The sequence below is a fragment of the Papio anubis genome, chromosome 6 (genome assembly GCF_008728515.1).
Source record: "Papio anubis isolate 15944 chromosome 6, Panubis1.0, whole genome shotgun sequence".
Classification (NCBI taxonomy): Eukaryota; Metazoa; Chordata; class Mammalia; order Primates; family Cercopithecidae; genus Papio; species Papio anubis.
Window position 1 is genome coordinate 116364960 of NC_044981.1, and position 24794 is coordinate 116389753.

The 24794-nt window shown below is 38.4% G+C and overlaps 1 protein-coding gene across 3 annotated transcripts in view; it reads right to left on the bottom strand.

Annotated features, from left to right (window-relative positions):
- GRM1 (glutamate metabotropic receptor 1) overlaps positions 1-24794 on the bottom strand; it is a 364089-nt gene that overhangs the window by 67994 nt on the left and 271301 nt on the right. For all 3 annotated transcript variants that reach the window (XM_031667358.1, XM_031667360.1, XM_031667359.1), the window contains 2 exons: positions 20404-20650; positions 15174-15342 (listed from right to left, as the gene is read on the bottom strand). In XM_031667358.1, the coding sequence (XP_031523218.1) occupies positions 15174-15342; positions 20404-20650 (416 nt within the window). The remainder of the gene's footprint in view (positions 1-15173; positions 15343-20403; positions 20651-24794) is intronic.

A 24794-nucleotide genomic window follows, 5' to 3' on the forward strand; every position in this document is an offset into this window, starting at 1 on the left:
TATATATACACCTACTATGTACCCACAAAAATTAAAATAAAAAGGAAAAAGAACTGTGGGAGAGTCAGCTGTAAGAGAAAGGAGCTAGCTCCACTGGCCTGTGTCCCCATAGCACTTCATATCCTCCTTGAGAGTTTGGGCAACAATAGAATCTAATTACTGATCTGTTTTGTTTTTTCCCTAGCTACACTACGAGTTCCTCAAAAGAAGAGGCCATGTTTATTTCCTTTGCATTCACAGTGCTAGCACAGTTCTTGGCACATATTAATTACTCAACAATGTATGTGAAAGAATGGAAGGCAATAATATAGAATATGAGAGAAAGAAAAAATGGAAATGAAGAATTCAATTGTAATAAAAGAAAGATATAGAACTACAAAACATATCATACAATGTAGGACTACATTGTAATTTATCACAGACAAAATATAATAAAATGATAAGAACATAAAATGATCAAAAAGTTGACATATATTAAGTCAAACTGTGTGCTAGGCACTCTACATAGAATTACACGAATCTTGGCAACTACTCCACAGGGTGCAGTTAATTATGTACATTTTGTAAATGAGGGGATGTGTGTAGATAGACTCAGTACCTTGCACAAACCTCAGCCAAGTTATTTCCAAGAATTAGGCTCCTCCCAGTATCACAATGGCTGCCAGCATGATGACAGATTATGATGAGAGCCAAAATTGCATCTCAGGGTTTGGCATATATATATTCAATTAATTAACTTTTGTTTAGTGACCCACTGTGGTCGACAAGGTGTTATGCATGTCAATAAAGAGATGGAAAGACCTGATATTTGAAGTTAAAGAGCTCAAAAATCTTATACAATGGATTAAGTATATCTCTAGAAGGGGAAACAAAATGCCAATGAATAGATATTTATTCAATTATTCATTAATTCCTTCATTCACCATTTATTCATTTACTCATCCAAAATTCTATTTGAGTGCCTACAATGCATCAGGCAGTATGTCAAGGTTAGAAATAATCAGTGAACAAAGCAGATAATATCACTACCTGTGAGGAGCTGTCATTCTGGAAAAAGGCTATGGAAAAAGTTAAATCAAGAAAGAGAAATAGGGTACAGAGCAGAAATGGAGGTGAAGAAAGAAAAGGGCCTAGGGAACAAACTTAATGAGACCTTTCCTTCAATTATATGCAAGTCTTCACTTAAACTTGCACAACATCAAGAGAGGCTGCATCCTTAAAAGAGCAAGAGTAGCTATACTCATATCAGATGAAACAGACTTCAAGTCAAAACTGTAAAGAGAGACAAATGTTATATGTCTCTTTATTTTATAATGACAAATGGGTCAATTCAACAAGAGGATATACCGGTTGTAAATATCTATGCACCCAACATCAGAGTACCCAAATATACAAAGCAAACATTCTTAGACATATATAGAGAGATAGACTGCTATACAATAATAGTTGGAGACTTTGACACTCCACTTTTAGCAATGGACCAATCATTCAGACAGAAAATCAATAAAGAAACATTGGAGTTGAATTACATTTTAGACCAAATGGACCTAACTGACATTTACAGAACACCCTATATAACTGCTACAGAGTGCATATTCTTCTCACGAGCAGTTCATGTAACATTCTTTAGGATAGATCATACATTGGGTGACAAAATAAGACCCCAAAATTCAAAAAAATCAAAATTATATCATATATCTTTTCAGATCACAATAGAATAAAACTAGAAATCAATAACAAGAGTAATTTTGGAAATTGCAAAAATACAGGGAAAATAAATGACATGCTTCTGAATGACCAATGGGTCCATAAATAAATTAAGAAGAAAATTTAAAAATTGAGAAACAAATAAAAGTGGAAACACAAGATACCAAAACCTACAGTACACAGCAAAAGCAGCACTGAAAAGGAAGTATACAGCAATAAATACCTATATCAAAAATATAGAAAAACTTCAAATAAACAACCTCATAATGCACCTAAAAGAAATAGAAAAGCAAAAATAAACCAAACCCCAAATTAATAGAAGAAAATAAATAATAAATATCAAAGTAGAAATATGAAACAAAAAAATACAAAAGATAAAAAATTAGTTTTATGAAAAGATAAACAAAATGGACACATCTTTAACTAGACAAGCTAAGAAAAAAAAAGAGAGAAGACCTAAGTAAATAAAATCAGAGATGAAAAAAGAAGGCATTACAATTGATACCACACAAACACAGAGGACCATTGTGAACAACTATATGCCAACAGATTGGGAAATCTAGAGTAAATAATGTCCTGAATACATATAACCTACTGAGATTGAACCATAAAGAAACAGAAAGCCTGAACATACCAATAATGGGTAAAAAGATTGAATCAGTAATAAAAATCTCTTAAGAAAGAAAAGTCCTGGATCAGATGGATTTACTGCTGAATTCCACTGGACTTTTAAAGAAGACCAGTACCAATTATTCTCAAACTATTCCAATAAATTGAAGAGAAGTGAATTCTTCCAAACTCATTCTACAAAGCCATCATTATCCTGATACAAAACCAGACAAGGACACAACAAAAAGAAAGCTACAAGTCAATATCCCTGATAAACATAAATGCAAAAATCCTCAACAAAATACTGGCAAACCAAATTCCACAGTACATCAAAAAGATTTTTAACTACAATCCATTGGGATTTATCTCAGGCATTCAAGGATGGTTTAATACCACATCAACAGAATGAAGAACAAAAACGATATGATCAGCCGGGCGCGGTGGCTCAAGCCTGTAATCCCAGCACTTTGGGAGGCTGAGACGGGTGGATCACAAGGTCAAGAGATCGAGACCATCCTGGCTAACATGGTGAAATCCCGTCTCTACTAAAAAATACAAAAAACTAGCCAGGTGAGGTGGCGGGCGCCTGTAGTCCCAGCTACTCGGGAGGCTGAGGCAGGAGAATGGCCTAAACCCAGGAGGCGGAGCTTGCAGTGAGCTGAGATCCGGCCACTGCACTCCAGCCAGGGCGACAGAGCTAGACTCCGTCTCAAACAAACAAACAAACAAACAAAAAACCGATATGATCATTTCAATAGATGCAGAAAAAGTATTTGATAAAATTCAACATCCCTTAATAGTAAAAATTCTCACAAATTAGTTATATAAGAAACATCCATCAACATAATAAGGCCATATATGACAAACCCACAGCTGACATTTTACTGAACAGGGAAAAATTGAAATCCTTTTCTTCTAAGATATGGAATAAGGTAATGTTGACCACTTTCACTATTTTTATTCAATATGGTACTGGAAGTTCTAGCCAGGGAAATTAGGCAAGAGAAAGCAATAAAAGGAATCCAAATTGGAAAGGAAGAAGTCAAATTGAACTTGTTTTCAGATGACAAAATAATCTATTTAGAAAAATCTAAAGAGTCAAACTGTAGAAACTGATAAATGAATTCAGGACATTTGCAGGATGCAACATCAACATACAAATATTATTGGTATGTCTATATGCCAATAGTGAACAATCTGAGGAAGAAATAAAAAAGCATTTTTCATTTAAAGTAGCTACCAAAAAATACATATAAATAAATTTAACCAAAGAGATAAAATATTTTTACAATGAAAACTATAATACACTGATGAAAGCAATTGAAGAGGATACAGAACAATAAAAAGATATTCCATGTTCATGCTTCCAAGAAATAAGATAGTTTAAATGTCTATACTACTCAAAGTGATCTACAGATTAAATGCAATCCTTATCAAAATACCAATAGTAATCTTCACAGAAGACACATGATTTCATGTATTCATCATGGCACTCTTCACAATAGCAAAAACATAGAATCAAGCTAGATGCCCATCAATGGTGGACTGGATAAAGAAAAATGAAGTCCATATACACCATAAAATATTACACAGCCATAAAAAAGAAAAATCACATCTTTTGCAGCAACATAGATGTAGCTGGAGGCCATCATCCTAAGTAAACTAATTCAGGAATAGAAAACTTGCAAACACTGCAGGTTCTCATTTATAAGCAGGAGCTACACATTCGGTAAACATGGACATGAAGATGGCAACAGACACTGGGGACTACTACTATGAGGGCCATGGGTTGAAAAACTTCCTGTCTGATACTAGCTCTCTAACTGGGTGACTGGATCATCCCCACACCAAACCTCAGTGGCATGCAATTTATCCATGTAAAAAACTTTGTACCCTCTGGGAAGTTAAAATAATAAAAATAGAATAAAACATCCTAAAATTCTCATGGAACCACAAAAGAATCCAAATAACCCAACAATCTTGAGCAAAAGAACAAAGCTGGAGGCATCACACTATCTGACTTCAAAATGTACTACACAGGTAGTTAATTAAAGCAGCATGATTGTGGCATAAAAACAGACACACAGGCCAGTGGAACAGAAGATAGAGTCTAGAAATGAGTTCACATATTTACAACCATCTTATTTTCTACAAAGACTCCAAGAAAATTCATTGGGGGAAGGACAGTCTCTAATAAATGGTGCTAAGAAAATACGGATATTCACATGCAGAAGAAAAAAAACTAAATGCCTATTTCTCACTATATACAAAAGTAAATTCAAAATGGATAAGAGACTTAAATGTCAGAGCTGAAACTATGAAACTACTAGAGAAAAATATTGGGGAAACATTTCAAGACGTTGGTCTGGGCAAAGATTTTCTGGATGAGACCTCAAAAGCACAGGCAACAAAAGCAAAAGTAGACAAATGAGATTATATCAAGCTAAAAGCTCCTTCACAGCAAAGGAAACAATTAACAGAGTGAAGTGACAACCTACAGAATGGGCAAAAATATTTGCAAACAATCCGTCCAACAACAGATTAATAACCAGAATATGTAAATAACTCAAACAACTCAAGGGCAAGAAAACAAATAACCTGATTTTTAAAATGAGAATAAAAGCTAAATAGACATATCTCAAAAGAAGGTATACAAATGGCCAATAGGTATATGAAATCCTGTTACTTGGAGAAACATGAATGAGCCTAGAGGACATCGTGTTAAATAAGCAAAGCACAGAAAGAAATACATTGCATGTTCTTAGTCATATGTGGGAGTTTTAAAAGTTGGTCTCATGGAGGTAGAAAATAGAATGCTGATTACCTGAGGCTGGGAAGGGGAAAGGAGAGGGGTGAATAAAGAGAGACTGGTTAATGCATATCAAAATTCAGACTTCAAACTATACTACAAGGCTACAGTAACCAAAACAGCATGGTACTAGTACCAAAACAGACATATAGACCAATGGAACAGAACAGAGTCCTCAGAAATAATACCACACATCTACAGCCAACTGATCTTTGACAAACCTGAGAGAAACAAGAAATGGGGAAAGGATTCCCTGTTTAATAAATGGTGCTGGGAAAATTGGCTAGCCATAAGTAGAAAGCTGAAACTGGATCCTTTCCTTACTCCTTATACGAAAATTAATTCAAGATGGATTAGAGACTTAAATGTTAGACCTAATACCATAAAAATCCTAGAAGAAAACCTAGGTAGTACCATTCAGGACATAGGCATGGGCAAAGACTTCATGTCTAAAACACCAAAAGCAACGGCAGCAAAAGCCAAAATTGACAAATGGGATCTAATTAAACTAATGAGCTTCTGCACACCAAAAGAAACTACCATCAGAGTGAACAGGCAACCTACAGAATGGGAGAAAATTTTTGCAATCTACTCATCTGACAAAGGGCTAATATCCAGAACCTACAAAGAACTCAAACAAATTTACAAGAAAAAAACAAACAACAAACAACCCCATCAAAAAGTGGGCAAAGGATATGAACAGACATTTCTCAAAAGAAGGCATTCATACAGCCAACAGACACATGAAAAAATGCTCATCATCACTGGCCATCAGAGAAATGCAAATCAAAACCACAATGAGATACCATCTCACACCAGTTAGAATGGCGATCATTAAAAAGTCAGGAAACAACAGGTGCTGGAGAGGATGTGGAGAAATAGGAACACTTTTACACTGTTGGTGGGATTGTAAACTAGTTCAACCATTATGGAAAACAGTATGGCGATTCCTCAAGGATCTAGAACTAGATGTACCATATGACCCAGCCATCCCATTACTGGGGATATACCCAAAGGATTATAAATCATGCTGCTATAAAGACACATGCACACGTATGTTTATTGCGGCACTATTCACAATAGCAAAGACTTGGAATCAACCCAAATGTCCATCAGTGACAGACTGGATTAAGAAAATGTGGCACATATACACCATGGAATACTATGCAGCCATAAAAAAGGATGAGTTTGTGTCCTTTGTAGGGACATGGATGCAGCTGGAAACCATCATCCTTAGCAAACTATCACAAGAACAGAAAACCAAACACTGCATGTTCTCACTCATAGGTGGGAACTGAACAATGAGATCACTTGGACTCGGGAAGGGGAACATCACACACCGGGGCCTATCATGGGGAGGGTGGAGGGGGGAGGGATTGCATTGGGAGTTATACCTGATGTAAATGACGAGTTGATGGGTGCTGACGAGTTGATGGGTGCAGCACAGCAACATGGCACAAGTATACATATGTAACAAACCTGCACGTTATGCACATGTACCCTAGAACTTAAAGTATAATAAAAAATAAAAAATAAAAAAACAGTTAGATAGAACAAATAAATGCTAGTGTTTGATAGCACAACAGGGGGACTGTAGTTAACAATAATTTCTTGTATATTTAAAAATGGCTAGAAGAGAACATTTGGAATGTTCCCAACACAAAGAAATGATAAATATTTGAAGTGATGGATATCCCACTGACCCAGATTTGATCATTACATATTGTATGCATGTATTAAAATATCATGTGTACCCCATAAACATGTACCATTATTATGTGTCAATAAAAATGCCTATGCAGAGCATATGTATTCAGTCATTCATTGACTCTTTCATCCATTCATTCATTTATTTGAAATACGCATTTGATTGCCTAGCCTACATACAAGGTGTCAGGCACTGTATCAAGGCCGGAAATAATCAGTGAACAAAACAGATAATATCCCCACCTTTGAGGAGCTGTCATTCTGGAAAAAAAGGGTTTGGAAAAACTAAAGCAAGAAAGAGGAATAGGTCATAGGGAAGAAACCAAGATGAGGCAAGGAGAATGTCTAGGGACCAAATTTAAAGAGACTTTCTCCCTCAGGGACATGCAAGTCCTCACCCAGCTTGCAGGACCTTGAGAGTGACCGCCTTCTTGAAGTCTGTACCATAGGTGCCTGCATTTCTCTGGTCCTCGTCCTGTTAGGAAGACACCTGAAATATGGGGTTGCCATTTTGCATATAGTGGTCAGGTAAGGTCCCACTAAGATGTTGCCATTTGAGCAAAATCTTGAGGGAGGGAAAGGGCGTAGCTATCTGGTGAGAGAGTGCTCTAGACAGAGTGGACAGCTAGAGTAAGGCTAGGTAAGATGCGTACCCTCCATATTCATACTTGTGCTGTCCTCTGCTACTTTTCTGTGTGTACATTATACTTCAATAAATGTCTACTTAAAAAATTAAATGTGCCCCACTTTTGTCACTGCCACCAAAGACATGTCAGCCTTGCTGTGTCCCCTGTTCTGCCCAATAGCCCATGATTCACAGTGTTTTTCCATGGGGATCTGTCCCTGAAAGTGATGAAGGGGCTGGATCTGAGGTAATAACAGAAAAGTTCAGTGAGCAAGAGAACAGCACAGATATAGGTCAGAGGGGGAGTGATGAAGGTATAGGCATTACTTAGAGTGGTTGTGGATAAATTAATGATACTTCCATGGAATTTTTCAGTTTGACCTGTGTTTGCGAAGTTTCCCCTCCTTCAGAGATACTATAGTAATTTCATTTTTTTTTTTTTACATTCACAATAAGACACTAAAGACAATGTTTGTGCTTTGATTCCTTTTCAAAATTTTAGTAGCACAGGCAGATCTCATCATTACGTAATCATAGAGTTCTCAGGTACGTGATTTTTTGATATGCCTGTGGGCAATTTGTACTCAGAACTTGCCATTTTGCAGTAGAATTGAGAAGATATTACACAGTGGAGGAACTGAACCATTGTTTTACTAGATGCCAAAATGGTTACATTAACTATATGATTTAGATGGTTAGCTTGTTTTGATTCACAAAGAGGGAAAAAGCTGGGGTGGATGTGACAGATATGGCTGAAGATGTTATTGTTAACTTTCTTAGCTGGTTTGACGACTATATGAGAATTGTCCTTATTAGAAGATAAAAGCTGAGGTATTAAGGTATAAAATTTGATGATATTTTTACCTTTTAAATGGTTCTGAAAAAAATAGAAGAGGGAGAAACAGAGACAGAGAGAGAGGCATGATATGCTAAAAGATTTATAATTCTTGAATGAGATTGGTGGATATGTGAGTAATCATTGTACTATTCTTTAATATTTTCTTTTATGTTTCCAAATGAGAACAAAAGATAGGTATTCATTAACTTGGTCAAAATTATAAAACACAGCTGAACAAGAATAAAAATACTCATTACAGATGTGAAAAGTATTCAAAGATAATCCACGTTAGGAGGCATGAAATGGTTAAAGAAAAAGGAATAATCTCATTAAGCTATTGCCAGCCGGGGCTGGCTGGACTGGGTCATGGGGACAGGGTCATGAGATGCCAGTGCCAATCAGGTAGTAATCAGATAGTGATGATTGTTTGAAGAATAAGATAATTTACTTGAGGTAGATTTCGGTCTAAACAATTCTCTTTCTATCATATACAAGACAACATTCCTCCTCACACTGTCTGGAGGAAAGCAAATGCATACAAGCAATTTTGAAGCACATGCACTGGAGGAGAAAGGAACTATTTCTATATTCTATGGTGTAGCCTCTACAAACAAAAATAAATAGCTAGAGGTGAAAGGAAATACAGCCACAATGTGACACACTTTGAACTCTGAACTTGGAGCAATTGCAGATGGAAAAATTGAGTATAAAATCATCAACCCAGCATTATTTACAATGTGACCTAGAAGTAAATCAGCAGATGAGCTACTTGCATTCAATGTGGGAGTAGGAAAGGTGGAAGCTGATGCGTTGTCTATCCTCTTCCCAACACCATTTTCCTCTGCCTTTTTAGGCTCCCGTTCCCTCAACTTTCCAACCACTGCCAGCGAGATCAGAGGGGCAATATCTTTCGAGTGGTAGCTCTTATCAGGAAATGGTGTTATAGCTTTTTTTTAATCTTGTATTTTGACAAACATGTTGCAATGTTTCCATCACTGCAAAGTAAGTGGAATCATAAGGCTTTTCAAAGTTCATCTAGCTGATTTCCATAGAATATTAGTTTCATCTATCACATTATTAAAGTTGTTTTTCTCCCTGAGGACATCATCTATTTAAATAGCTGAGAACACATCTATTTCATGTAGCTGTTTCTGTATAAAGCAACAGGAAGAACTGCTTACACATAGTAGAAATATATTAATAGTACACCCACACAAATGTGTACATACATACACATACATAGACACATATACAGATTTTATATTAAGTTCTAGAGTATCACTTTCACCTCATCACATTCCTTTTCTTATTATTAGGAAAAGTAGGGTTGTACTAATTGCTTGACTATCGTGGTAAAGAATGGGAGAATGGGTATCCAAGCTTCCAGATAAACAGCATTTTTTACCCAGTAATGTGGAAGCTAGGCTAACTAAGCAACTGTAAATATAGAGAGCTCTTTGAATAGCAGAAAAATGTACAGAGGAAGAGGGAAATGATGTTAAGATAAGGGAGCTAAGGAAGAATCTTAGGTTGCTGATGATGACAAATGCTCTGGAATCTGAGACTTTAATCCCAGTCTCTGCAGAGGCTTGAAGAGACATGACCGAACACAACTTGGCTACTTTTTAATCAATGGCCTATGTTGAAAGGTGTCAATCTGAAAATTAATATGAGTAATTTTATTTTTTAAAGAAGGATATTATTAGAAATTATAAGTTTTCTCCACTGGCGATTTCTCTCAAGTAGCTGTATCTACTAACAGGAAAAGCCAGACACGAACTCCTGTAGCAGCATTATTTAATAATGCTCATGGCACAAACCTAGGCATATTTAATGTTCCAATTCCAGCCAAATATAAATGGTTTCTTAGTGGACCTCTCTTACTTCCATCCATTTTTAAGGGTATGTTAGGTCGTAATGAGAATGATCATGTTCCCTTTGCTTTGATTCTCAGTGAATCTGCTCTTTGGCCTCTTTGCTCATCCATGGGAAAAATCAGTCATATAAGAAGCTAAAATTGAGCAAGGAGCATGTTAGAGGTTTAAATTAAGCAGGCTTCTTTTGTTAGGGCTACATTTCTAATGCCTTTTAAAATGAACATTTTATTTCTCTGGTAGACAATTCCAAGAAATCAGATGAAATGTCTTATCTCGTAAATGAAAAGTTAATTCTGAAGCCTATAATGTGTAAGATATGTGTGAGTGGACTTTGTTATATATAAATAAGGTGCCACTTTACAACGGCAGGGCATGTGTAAATGAGGAGAAACATTTATGATGTGTGCCACATTGACCTAGTATCTCCAGAATTCTGTCATGATTGGCTGGGTGATGATAGGAAGAGGTAAGATTATCTCTATTCTCTTACCTCAACCTCCCAACCCAAAACCAACATCTTGGAGAAAAGAATTCAAATATAAACTTAAGAGAAAAAGAAAGCAGAAGAGAGCAGGGAGAGGAGAGAGGGGGAGAAAGAACAGGAGGCCAGTGAAATCAATCTTCAGTATCCTTGCCCTCACTTCCCTGTCAATGTCTCAGTCTCTATTAACTCTGCCAGCCTCCTTCACAAATATTGCTTCCTGAATTCTGGATTCTGTTCCCTCAGAATTTTAAAAGTGGCTCTTTACTTATGATTTTATTGTGAGCTATTGAAAAAAATAAGGCTTAGAAATTGAAATATGCGTTTGTAGGAAATGTGCCAGTTCATATAATGAAAGATAGTTGAACAACATGTGTCCGTGGGATGATAACAGCTTTGAGTTGGCTCCAAGCCCAGCTTTGGCAATTTCTAGCTGAGAGCTTAGGGGCAAGTGACTCAATCCCTCTGGGTCTCAGATTCCCTCATCTATAAAATGGGGGGATGATAATACCTGCTTTCAAAGGGTCATTTTAAGGAGTAATTGAAATGATGTCTGTAAAGCATCTATTGTACTTGCTTAAGAACACACTTGACCAATGTTAGTCCCTGATCTTGATTACCTCTCTTCTCCTTTCCAGCACTTTCTTTTCCTTTACCTTTCCTCCCCTTTCTGCCCCTTTCCTGTCCTTCACTACAGCAAGGAAAACAGCAGTGGGTTCTGTATGTGAGATCAACACACACACGAGGTACCTGATGTTTGCCTGCACAACACTGTTCAGATTTTATCTGTCGCCGTATACTCTCTTTGGCTGCACTTGTGTCTTGGGCCCTTGGCTATCAACACTCGGAGAGTTCTAGACATTGCTGTTATGTCTGCTACTGCAGTCTCGACACTGCTCCTTCATCTCTGTCATCTCTAGTTGTCTCTCCCTCCCTTTGAGTAGGCTCTGGGTTCCAGAACTGTCCCTGCTGGACTCACCGTAGCAGGACCCAGGCCAGACCATAGGAGACCCACCTAGGCTCTCACTCCTCATATTGCTTCCAGAATCTGAAGAAGCGCTGTGTTACAGGGCCTGGGCTCTGGCTTCCTCAGCAGCTGCCTGAAGGGATCTGGTGATGTAACTTCCTGTGAGCATAACCTTTGGCCACACGAAGCAGAAAAGAGGATGAAGTGAACACATTCATTCCTCTCCCATCCTTCCTCCAATAGTCTGAATAGCCTATCCAGTGACCTCTTGAGGCAACGTGATTAGTTATGTGCAGTGAAGCAATCTCCTCCTCAATAACGTGTCACCTTGTTTTGTTTTGCTTTCCCCCATCCTTCCATATCTCACTTCCCTTTCTCCCTCATTCTTGTTTCTTTAGGATTGAATCTTCCATTAATGTATTAGCAATTAAGCCCTGCATAGTTAGTAGGGTTCAAGGGAACCTGAGCGAAGATACTTGTGAACTACATTTTCCAGGATCTCTTGCCAGTTGTCTTCTGGATGGATTTGGTAAAGTAAGAGGAACTAATGGGAGGCAAAAGAAAAGGAGAAGAGAAAAGCCAGGGTGCCCTCACTCTCCCACTTCAGAGATAGCTCAGAGGTAGTAGCTACGAGGTTTCCCTGGGTCTTTCTAGCTCTGGAGTGGGAGTAGACACTGCTGTTGGTCACCTTTGAGTTGCCTCAGTACCCCTTTTTACTTTGGTAACCATTTTCTTCTGTTAAATTTCCCCTAGTAAACCATCTGGCGTGGGCTCTTTATTTCCTGACAGGACACTAAGGTTACACACAACAATAAAAAGTATTATTTTATTTACCTGTGTTTGTGGTATGACTGAAATTATTTCTTCCTCCACAAGATATTGTATTTATAAGATACATTTGTAATTCTAAAAATCAGTAACACAAGAAAACTGGGTTTTTGACAAATTCAAAGGAAATGATCATAAGAAAGTTCTATGGGTTATCAGAAAAGACATCAAATTATTATTTTAGCCGTTTAAATGGCATTTGATATTTAAAACAAATAACCCTTTCCTAAAGGCTGTATTTCCCAGTTAATACAAATGTATGTCCTACAATCACCTTGTAAGCTGCCTGTTTCTCTTATATCTTGACAGTGGCTACTGATCTGGCTGTATGCATCCTAGGCCTGGTAGGTGGCAAATTAGTGATGTTAGAATGTGCATAGTATTATTTGGTAAATGGGACTCAAATTTTATTTGTTTCCATACCTCCCAAGGTGCTTGTGAGAAACAAAACAGACATCCCCCATTACCTCCACTCCATGTTGGTATTGAGAACACGCACATTTTCTTTCTGCAGTATATACAATTTTCTAATATTGGCCCCCAGGTGCTTTGCATTTATAGTGAATGCTCTGTAATGGCTCAGCAACAACTTCTGGGATTTCCTTCGATAATACGCATGGGCATAGTGTAAACATGACGGTAGCAATACTTCAGGGTCTAGGTGCAGGGACATATGCGGACAGGCTTGCCCCTGAATTGGGGAAAACAAAGGCCTCTCCTCTGGAAGGTGTAAAGGGGAGCACACGTGGTATGTGAGCACCCATTCACGGCCACCTGGCAGTCAGAGTAACAGTAAGGAATTTTCACAATTCCTTCCTTTCAAGGGAGCTTGAAAGGACGGCAAATCCTTGCAACAATTTGTTTTTTCCTCGCCAGGTTTTATTTTTTCCATATAACCTGCAAAACTGAACTTTGTAGTTCCAAAAACTCTTTCCCAGTCATTGTCTGCACAATAACCTCAGTGCTATAACCAAACTGGAGAGACAGCCTGAGCCAACATGTGGCATCCTTTGGGTGGCAGAAGTGCATGTGCTCAGGGCTTCTGTCCTCTCCCCACCTATGACTTCAGTCCACAGATATCCTATTTTTTCCCACTATCTAGAAAAGATGATGCAACCAGAATGCCTTGGTCTGGCATCTCATGATAACAGGCAAGGAGAAATTTGTGGCCTCTGGATTTCAGAGAACATACCTTATATCATCAGCAGCCTCATGTGGAAATATTCCACCTAGACAGAAATCAGCCCATACATACTACTTTTACACATTCTTAGACTACTGAAATACTTCTGCACTGCTTGGAAGCTAGCAGTGTCTCCATATCTCCTGAATCCCCCACGTGACCCCAGCCATGTAGGACACATTGGCCAAATCTTCCCATAATCCACCAATTCAAAGATTTACCATAGCCATGGCATGAGGCCTCCAATACCATGTCACAGCATGAGAATGGAGTCTATACTGATTGACTGGTTGTCATAACAACTATTAAATAATTTAATATAACTTCTGCGGAGAAGGCACAAGATACTTAAAACTAGGATGATTCATCTCAGAAGTTTGTTTCTTTGTCCAAGTGACTAGAGTGACTGAGAATTTGAGTCTACCAGGATAGCTCTTCTCAGCTACCAAAAGATGTTACAGGTTGCAGATCCTGCATTTTCTTTAGTCAGTTGAGATAAAGCATGTCCAGCCTCTGTCTAAACTTAGCATTATATGACGAGATTCTTGCCCTGGGGACCCTTCCATGAACTTATCAGAGAATCTCTCCTGCATGCGTGGTTTTGCAGCTCCCAAGCAACGAATGGCATGGCGGCAAGTCAGCATGGCGGGAGCCAGAGCCTCATGCCTGATTTACCCCAGCTCCAGCTGTGCTGTGAGACATTTACGTGACAGCCTGTCTGTGTCTCAAGATGAATCACAGAAAATTAGGGATGCGAAAGACCTATTAGGTCTTCTAATCCATATCCTGCCATTCACAATCCCTCCCCTATGCTCCATTTCCTAGTGCATCACCCAGTTTGGTTTTAAATAGCCTGGGATACGGAGAGTGTTGCCTCCATGCTTTCTCCATCAAGAAGCCTCTTTAGCACACCCAACTGAGGATTTGATGCTTGATTATTGTCATTTTCTATATATAGTGATGTCATAGTTATTCACTTGCCCCACTCCACCCTCCAAATAGCTCCTGAAAATAGTGAGAAAGTGGGGACACTCTCTTGTATTGAAAAAAAAAAAAAAATGCCAGTCTCAGAAGAAACAAAGGACTTGGTAGAGAAACGGAAAATGATAACCAGTCTGTGTTACTTTATTTCAACTTCTGGTATTTTAGTTATTTGCTTATTTAGCATTGTTCAGCTTCTGCTTTCTTTAACAATAGCTAGAACTATGACTAAGCACTATTATTGGCTTTGGTTTTCACATTTACTTCTGTTTTTGATTTTTAAAATTTGATTACTCATCCGTTTCCTGACTAGATTGTATTGAAGATTCCAGCCCATCATTGTGATTCAAGTAAAAACTATGCAAATATTGTAAGAGTTTACCCACTCTGTTTCCTAATCTTTGTCTTTTCAGTTTTACGGAAACTCAAGAGCCAAAACTGTAAGTGTGGCACACCCTTTCTTGACAGTCATGTTTTTAAAATTGTCCGTGTTGTTCTTTACTAATGTCCAGGCAGCCGACCACCTCACAGATAGCATGCAAGAATGCATTTGTGGCTTACCTTAATCTGGCCTTTTAAGCAAGGCTCACTGCACACAGACCGCACCATTCCACTCTTGTTCATCTGGATTTTGTAATCATCAATGTTCAGCACTCCTTCATGCCAGGTTCCAACGTGAACATAGTCATAGCGATTAGCTTCAGTGTACTGCAGATTCATGATATCATACCTACAAAGAGCACAACGTGCATGTCTTATAGAATATAGACATAATGTAGAAAACAAAGAAAGTTGGGAAGTAGATAATAATGGAAATAAGAAAACAGCTAGAATCATCTTACATCAGCTACTGCCAATATTTTAGTTTATTTCTTATGTTTCTTCTGATTATCCCAAATATGTATATTCCATTCTTCAATCTCTGTGTATCATCCATATTCACTAAAATATAAATTACTCTTGTACTTTTCTCTCTGCTTATCCTCCAAAAAAATAATGTTATGTTTGCTAAGTTGATCATGTCCTTCAAATTATTGTTTACTAAGTTATTCTTTGAGTAAGTATCAATAAGAACATTAATTTTTTATTTGATTACTTTAACCCAAATTTCTTTTTCACATTCAATTGTCATTTCATTACACTGTATTAAAAGGGGTGAGTTTTATCAAGTCTGGAACCTTTTTTAAGGTGCTAAGAGAGCAAGAAATCTGAGAAAGTCACCTTTAATTAATAAGGATGTTGAGGATTTAATGTCTTGTGCACTGACATTTAAACTAATCTCTTCCCTGATTAGGATAAATATTTTTGAAACCAAATAACTGGTATCAGTTATTGCAGTTATTTGAAATTCCGGAACACTACACAATGGCAAAACCGACACTTAGAACTCTTCACTATAGTAATCATTTCACTATATACACACAGTATATCAAAACATCATGTTATACAGCACACACCATGTATATATATGATATAGGACATTCTCCGATACAATCTAAAGAACACAAGATCTAACATCGGAATGTACAAGCTGGTCTCTTTTCTAACATTTTAACAGTAGATTATACTACTTAGGAATGCCACTAAACTCTTTAAGCTTCATGTGATTCTTGTGGAGATTTATTAAGATAGGCATGTAAAAAGCTACTTTATAATCTGGACAAATGCGTATGTCCTATGGTCGAAATGCTTATGTTCACCCCCTTCCATTCATATGCTGAAAATCCTAACCCCCAAGGTGATGGTATTAGGAGGAGGGGCCTTCAGGAGATGATTAGGCCATGAGGACAAAGTCCTCATGAATGAGATTAGTAAAAGCAGCCTTAAAAAGCTTTCTAGCCCCTTCCACCACACAAGGAAACAATTAGAAGGCGCCATCTGTGAACCAGAAAGCAGGCCCTCACTAGACACCAAATCTGTTGGTGCCTTGTTCTTGGACTTTCCAGCCTCCAGGACTGTGAGCAATAAATTTCTGTTATTTGTGAACCATGCAGTTTATGATATTTTGCTATAGCATCCTAAATGAAGAAAGACAATCTATAAGGCAATAGCATGATTTCATTCCTATTTCTATTACTATTAACGTCCTAAAATACTCTGGTTATTTTCATTACTACATGAATACTGGAGAACAACTTTGTACTGGCATAAACATTTATGTCTCAGTCATGGGAACTCCAGCATTCTTACATCTCCTTTCCATGTTGCTGTTCACTCTATAATTAATGTTGCAGTTTCCCAAAGCTGCATGCTTGGTTGCTCCTTACTAGTTTTGCAAAGTGGGTTTCTTTTCTGCAGTACCTATGCAAAGTGCTCATCCTCCTGGAGTAGAAGATGAGTCATGAACTCTTGCTCTTTGTGCTTGACTGAAGGAAATGGCAATTAATCAACACATACTCTTCTTCATCAGCTCTCTTCATCCCTCTCCCATCTCACACACCCCTGCTTAATCCCTCCTGCAATTATTTCTCTCTAAACTGACTCATGCTCACAATCCCTCTCAGCCTATCACTCCAGGAGGCTACAGCCAATCAAATTAAGTTGGCATCTGAAACCTATTGTCTGTATCTAGCCTAGACTTTTATTATTATTAATATTATTATTATTATTTTATCTAGACAAGGAATGTCAGTTGATTGTCTCTTCTGCCTGTTCTTAATGTGCAAATGCATTCTGTCACCCACAGGGTAGCTAATGGCTTCTCCACCTCCAAATTCTTGCAATTTCTACAAATAGTTGTCCCCTAAAAGAATAGGGTACTCTGGGAAAGTAAAGAAAGCTCTCCTTTGCCAGGTAAACAAAGTGCACTTAGAATGAGAAGAGAGGAATGGTACACCCAGAGCACATTATTCATCTCTTTGCTGTGCGGACTTTTGACTAATAGAGAGTTATTATCCCTCAGTTGCTAGACGTACCAGAAAGTTCTTTAGAGTATCTTTCTGAGTGATAGCCAAGTGAGAATTAACTGTGGGCTGCTGGCTCACACTCATCCTGTTGATCAACGACACTAATCTACACCTCTGATATCTTTCCATTTTAAATTCATTAGAGCTATGGAACCTGTTGTACTGTTGTGAGTGCTTGATGTGAGTAATTTCCATTTTCATTTCCAGGAATTTTTGTGTTTTATTTCAGATTACATTATTACAGCTTCTCACATACTCACAAAGAAGGCTTCGCTACAATGCTGGCTCTAGAATGTCTTTTTCCTTTAAATCGGTTTCCAAAGACTTTATTTTAGCTTCTTCATTTGCTTTTTCATAATAGAAATCAGTTCACACTTCATTAGCATTTAGAAACAAAAAAAAAAATTCACAATATTTTGGTATAAAACACATTTTTTAAAAAAAAGTCCTAAAAGCTGGGAAAAAATCTATTGAAAAATATCAAGGAAAAATTACTGACTTCGTTTTAAAAAGCCTTCCTCATACTGCGTGTATTACTGAACGCCGCCTTTTCTTTTGACCCCAGGGTTCCTTCCAGGCATGTTGGTCTTTATTTTGGAATTTTTTATGCTATAAATTACATATTCACAACATCCTCTCAATGCATTCAGTTTACGTTGTGTGATGACTAACTGAAGTAATTATAAGCGGGACCAAAAGCATGAACACTGGTATGACAGGAGGAGGACGTACAGGGAGATTTTCAAAACAGAAATTGAAAACGGATTATGCTAACCAATTGCAAGCAAAAGGATATGATCCCTAAGAAAAGACCCAGGGGAAAGCTTAAGTAAGATCTGAATATTTAATTAAAGATGGAGAAGAAACAAGTTAAAATTATGCACCTACATTTTAGATAACTTGTAAAGAGAGAGGAGTAAACTTGAATTTATGAAGTATCAAAAATGCATCGGGCCTTGTGCTAGGCACATTGTATGCTATCTTTGGGAATCATTGAAGGAAGGTTTACATTCTAATTCTGACCCCTTATTGAGCCTAGTGTCCAGTGGAACACAGGATGAAAGAGGGTTTACAGAGGCAGGTAGTCAATGTTCTGAATCTCAGACCCACTTGTTGCTCCTGGTACCACTTCCTCGAAGCTTTTCACATGCCCAATTCCTGAATCATTCCATCTACCCCACTTGCATCCAGTCAAAATCTGTTCCCACCTAACTAGCAGCTTGGAAGAAATCTGATAAATTGATCATTTTAATTGCTGACAATGACTGATATCATTTATCCTTCCTAGAGCTGTCAGATTTTAACAGGGAGAATCCAGTTAGGTCTCACAAGGTACTCCGTAAGTGCAGGACTTCAAGCTGACAATAAAGAGATACATGGAGGCTTATTTAGGGTCAAACAGTCCCTTACAGTACTTCTGAAATGACATTAAGAAGGTTGCCAAGGTCGGGCATAGTGGCTTACACATGTAATCCCAGCACTTTGGGAGGCCAAGGTAAATGGATCACTTGAGGTCAGAAGTTCAAGATCGGCCTGGCCAACATGGTGAAACCCCATCTCTACTAAAAATACAAAAAAATTAACCAGGCATGGTAGCACACACCTGTAGTCATAGCTACTTGGGAGGCTAAGGTAGGGGAATCACTTGAACCCCGGGGGTCAGAAATTGCAGTGAGCCAAGACTGCGCCACTGCACTCCAGCCTGGGCAACAGAGTGAGACTCTTTCTCAAAACACAAAAAGAAGATTGCCAACCATGTTGCTAATTTTAGGATCTGCTAAAAGGCAGTGTGATGTTGCCTGATTAGAAGCCTCAGAGTGAGAGCACTTGCCTCCACAGCTTGCAATCTGTGGACATTAGGTGAGTTCCTTAGTTTCTCTGATACCCAGTTTTATTATCTGTAAAAGAAAGACAATGATCCACCTACAACAATGAAGATTACATGATTTGATGTTCCACTTGAACACAGCATATGCTTTTCTAAAAAGCTCTAAGTCTGGGACATCATACACTGAAAGGTGACGGGGCCTATAAGGCCCTGGGCTTGCTGAGTGGCAGCCAAGCTGAGGGTCTTTTTCCTTCCTCCTGAAGGTGTTAATTCTTCTGCCATTCTGATTATGCCTTTCCTAGGAAATTGCGTATGAATGAACACAACTATTCTTGATACTAACAAAATTTCCTATGTACCAATTATGCTTGAGCAACTGGTAGTATCAAAACAAGTATTGCAGAGCAGACTGTATGTAAAATGGCTTGGAGAGGATTTTATGCATATTTACCTTGGTTTACTTTTTATCTGCTTTTTGTTTGATTAATTCTTTAAAAGTCATAGGGACTCGATTCCAAAAAGAAAGTTGTTTCCTTTCTTGCTCCACGAGATATGTTAGCAGAAACATAAGTTAGCATGAGGAGAAGGGAGACACATGCAGGACCTAGTTCTCTTTGCATATTGAGCTCTTTAACCAGGTGTAATAGTCAAAATATTTCATAACCAGAATGGTATATAGTTAATCAATCAGAAAGACGCTGGCCCGGTACTGGCAAGGTCTGAGAGGTTTCTGTTGGCCAAGTGTACTTTCTTTAGTTTCCTGGGCTTGCAGGGAGGTCCCAAGCATTCTGGAAAAAGGGTTAAGTGATAGCTGAGTAAGGGGGTGGCACCAGTAGAATACTGGGTATCGGGTGTTGAAAAAGAAGTATTTTAATATTTTAAAAAGTAGTGTGGTCTTTGGTAATTTCATCTGATATTATCCCTGGACTTTTTGCTACCTAGTTGTATCTATCCTCATGACACCCAGAAACCATGGAACCAGATGAAGCCATAGTTGCCATCTGTCTGGCACAAGAAGGCTCACAAGGTTATTTAGATTCATTACTGAAAAGATTACCTTCCAGGAGCATCTCCTTTCTCATCAAACCACACCTCCTCTCCAGATACGCCGATGAATGAGGACTTGATGAGGAAGTCCAGGAGCTTGCTGCCGTCGATGGGCTTCATGGCATCGCAGAGGCCCACGTGGCCAGGGCAGAGGGCATGGTGCATGTTCTGCAGCCCATGTGCCATGGCATAGATGGCATTGATGACAAACCCCATCTTACTGTCCTGGACATAGTTTTCTTCTAAGCTTTCATTGCCTGTAACAATAAAAATTCATCACTACCAAGGTCACAATAATAAAGACTAGGCTTCTAGGTTTAATTCTCAAATGCTTTTGGGGGTTCTCAGAGGAAGGGAATGAGCAATGACACTGGCAGAAGCCAAGCCCACCTGTGCAAGCTTTGTACTTGTGGCTAGCTCTAGTGGATTCCACCTGCAAATAGTTTATTCAGTTTTATTCTCTCTATTCAATAATGGTTTTGTGAGATATAAAACAAATTCCAGAGGGGTGAAAATAAAGGACTTTCAAATATTGTAAAGAAATCCTGAAGGAGTAACAGAAATAACTCTTATTCCCCCTTTGTTTACAGGAATTTATATTAAAAATCTCCTATATCATGGTACTGAAAAAACATTTTTTATTCCTTTATGACAATCCACAGTTTACAGAAATTCAGTTTATGCATTATCTAAACCATGGTATTTTCTTTTGGTGATTCCACTATTTTTTTCATTTCCAGGGCCACAAAACTCCAGAGTTAGAATTGGTCAGTATGAATCTCTTCTTATAAATGGTTGATGGGGCAGAAATATTTAAATCAGATTTGCTAATTATTGGAAACTCAGGTAAAATGTTTCTTGATGAAAGAGTCACACTACACATTAATTTTAGCCTTTAGATTTTACCTGTGAATTTCAAAAAGCCTGCAATCAATTCTACCTATGTCACAGGTGATCAAAAATCCCCTACTGCCAAGCAGGTTCACAAGAATGGTATTGTGTTAGATATAAGCTCCATATTGGAAGTCTAGACTTCCGGACATATATATGGATGAGAAATTTGGGGACCAACTGGGTTTGCTGAAATAAAGGTAACAGGTTTGGAAAACAAAAAATATATTTGGGAAACATCACTGGCATAATTCAGAGACTTTAGTTGGTTCCTGAAATTTGCTTCTCTCTGCAGTGAACTTTTCCTCCCTCATTTGACTGACAGTGGGGGGTCGATGTGATGTGTGCTTGAAGTACTAGAAGGTGGGGAAGTCAGCAATTTAGCTGCATATGGGGTTGAGAACAACATGGGGCTCCTCACACTCCCTGCTGGCTGCCCTCTTTGTTGCAACCTAAATAGGTCACTGGACACTAAGGTTCCCAGGCTAAGACTAGCAGAGGAATATTTAGGAAGTTAGACAGTTTGAGTCTTTAGAAGAAACGGTAAAGAGTTTTGACTTTGATGTCGAACTTGGGATGAAAATGGACATTTTTAAAGAGTTCTATTTAAAGGCCTATCTATTTAGATGTAGGCAAAAGCTTGAAAAAGATTTACTTATATCTACCCTGAGAGTGAGATATAAAATACCCAGGCTAGGTTAAAGGGGAAGAAGATTAGATTTTAATCCATTTTTGAGCTTTTCATGATAGGACATTGTTAAAAGTGTAATTTGCTAAAGCAATATTTTCCTGATTGGAAGGAAATTTTCCAAGTGGAAATGAGGAGTCAGAAAGACAGGAAGGGCATTTTAAAATCAAACCACACAAAATAAGTATAGAAAGTTATATAAGAAAGAAAGCAAAGATCCTCCTTCCAAAAATTGCAGAGTCATTTAAACAGAGTAGCTTATGTCTGTCACCCAGAACCCACGGCCCTTTTTGTTGGTTTTCTTTCTCTCCCTCTCCAACTTACTGGGACTATAAAAGAGGTAAATTTGTGCCATCTGCCTGGTAACTCTTAAGCAAGCCCTTATAGGCTCGTCCAGAAGACCAAATGCTAAATATTAAAGCTACTAGAATCAGAGAAATTGCCAAGAGTTAAAGAAAAAAAGGAAAAAAGAAAGAAAGACAAAAACTGAGTGGCAAAATAACCTTCAAGACAGCAGTCCCTTAAAGGGTCCTGGTCAATACTAAAACCATCATCCAAAGTGGAGTCATTACAGCCAACACCAGGATCAAACTGTAGAAAAATATCGGAAGAAACACACAACGTTCTTTACCAAATGAAAAATCATCTGTTAGGGACAAGACTTATGGACACTGAGTTTGCTCTTCCTGTTTTTTATAACTACTATTTAAGATTTATTTTACAGCCTGTAATCCCAGCACTTTGGGAGGCCGAGACGGGCGGATCACGAGGTCAGGAGATGGAGACCATCCTGGGCTAACACGGTGAAACCCCGTCTCTACTAAAAAGTACAAAAAACTAGCCGGGCGAGGTGGCGGGCGCCTGTAGTCCCAGCTACTCAGGAGGCTGAGGCAGGAGAATGGCGTAAACCCGGGAGGCGGAGCTTGCAGTGAGCGGAGATTGCGCCACTGCACTCCAGCCTGGGCGACAGAGCGAGACTCCGTCTCAAAAAAAAAAAAAAAAAAAAAAAAAGATGTATTTTACATAGATAAAAAATTATGTTGGTGTCCCCAGTACAAATTTCTTAAGCCAGTGCCAGTGGTTGTCTAGTGGATACTTCATTCATCAGCACTGAGACAGGAACTGTTCTTGTATATCTGTGAGACCGGCGTTTTCCTTTTGATCCTCATTTAGGGTGATCATATAACTTATGACTTGGGTCATTTTTTAGAGTGAAAGTTAGTGTTGACAATAATTATTTTGAGAACACAGGTGTAAAGGCAAACCAGGCAAATTGTGTCATCTCTCTTAAGCCAGGTGCCTTCTAACTGTGTCTTATCTTCTGAGGTTATTATGGGTAAGATTAATGTACAAATATGTATGTATAGACACACGTAAACATAAGTACATAGATGTATACATATGTGTATACAAACAATAGTCAGTAGAATGTTATTATTTTTTAACTAATTTCACACTTATCTAATTTTTAAAAGATTTGTTTGACAAATATTTATTCATACCTATGCTATATCTGTCACTGCTTTTGTCAATGGGGTATTATGCAGACAAAACATACAGGAATACCTGATGTCACAGGACTTAAATTCTTGTAAAACGCTACAGAAAATGTTTTTAAATTAACACAACTAAGAAAAATATGTAATAATTACAATCAAATCAGTGTTACATAAAAACATAAAAGAGAACAGGAAAGAAAAAAATGGGTATGTTGAGACAGTATCATGTTGATTGGTTACAGTCGACCTCACCAAAAAGAGGACCATTGAGTGAATAATGGAAGAAGAATAGGGAGTGAATCAGGCAAATATCTGGGCAAGAGCATTTAAAGTAAAGGCAATAGCTTCATGTCTACAATAATAATAACACGGCCGGGCACGGTGGCTCACGCCTGTAATCCCAGCACTTTGGGAGGCCGAGGCGGGTGGATCACAAGGTCAGGAGATCGAGACAATCCTGGCTAATGCAGTGAAACCCCGTCTCTACTAAAAGCACACACACAAAAAGAAAAGAAAATAAAAGAAAAGAAAAAAGAAAAGAAAGAAAAGAAAAGAAAAGAAGAAAAGAAAAAAATTCGCCGGGCGTGGTGGCGGGTGCCTGTAGTCCCAGCTACTCGGGAAGCTGGGGCAGGAGAATGGCGTAAACCCAGGAGGCGGAGCTTGCAGTGAGCTGAGATCGCGCCACCACATTCCAGCCTGGGCGACAGAGCGAGCCTCCGTAGTAATAATAATAATAATAATAGCTACCACTTCTTAAGTGTTTGTTATATACAATACTTAATAAATGAGCTATAATGCTTACCATAATCCTGCCAACTAAACATTAGTCTCACTATTTTACAGGTGAGGAAAGCATGTGGTATAATTTGGATCCAAATGCCTCCTCAGTCCTTGTTCTTCCTGTCACACTTAGTGGTAACGCAGGGGCAGGTATAGAAATCTACAGAGGAGACACTTTTCTGGTGACAGAGGACAGGGCATCCTTCAGTGCCCTGGCATCATTGTCAAGCCTGGTTTAGGACTTCTTTCTGGATCATTCCAGATGTGCACAGCTCTCTCTCTGACTGCAAGTACTGGCACCCAATCTACCAATAGCAAACGATGACAAAGAAGCCCATTCTGTCAGCGCCATATAGAGAGGAGGGGAGCTAGATACATGCTTCCGCGGAATATTTGCAATGTAATAGCTCACACCCCTTTCCAAAATAGACACAAAGTTTGTGTGTTTGTGTCCATCTGAAGTGAGTACCTGTGCTCTCTTACTCTGCCAGTTCCCTGGCTCTGTACACCCAAGGGGGTCCTACTGTCAGGAAGAACTCTCTT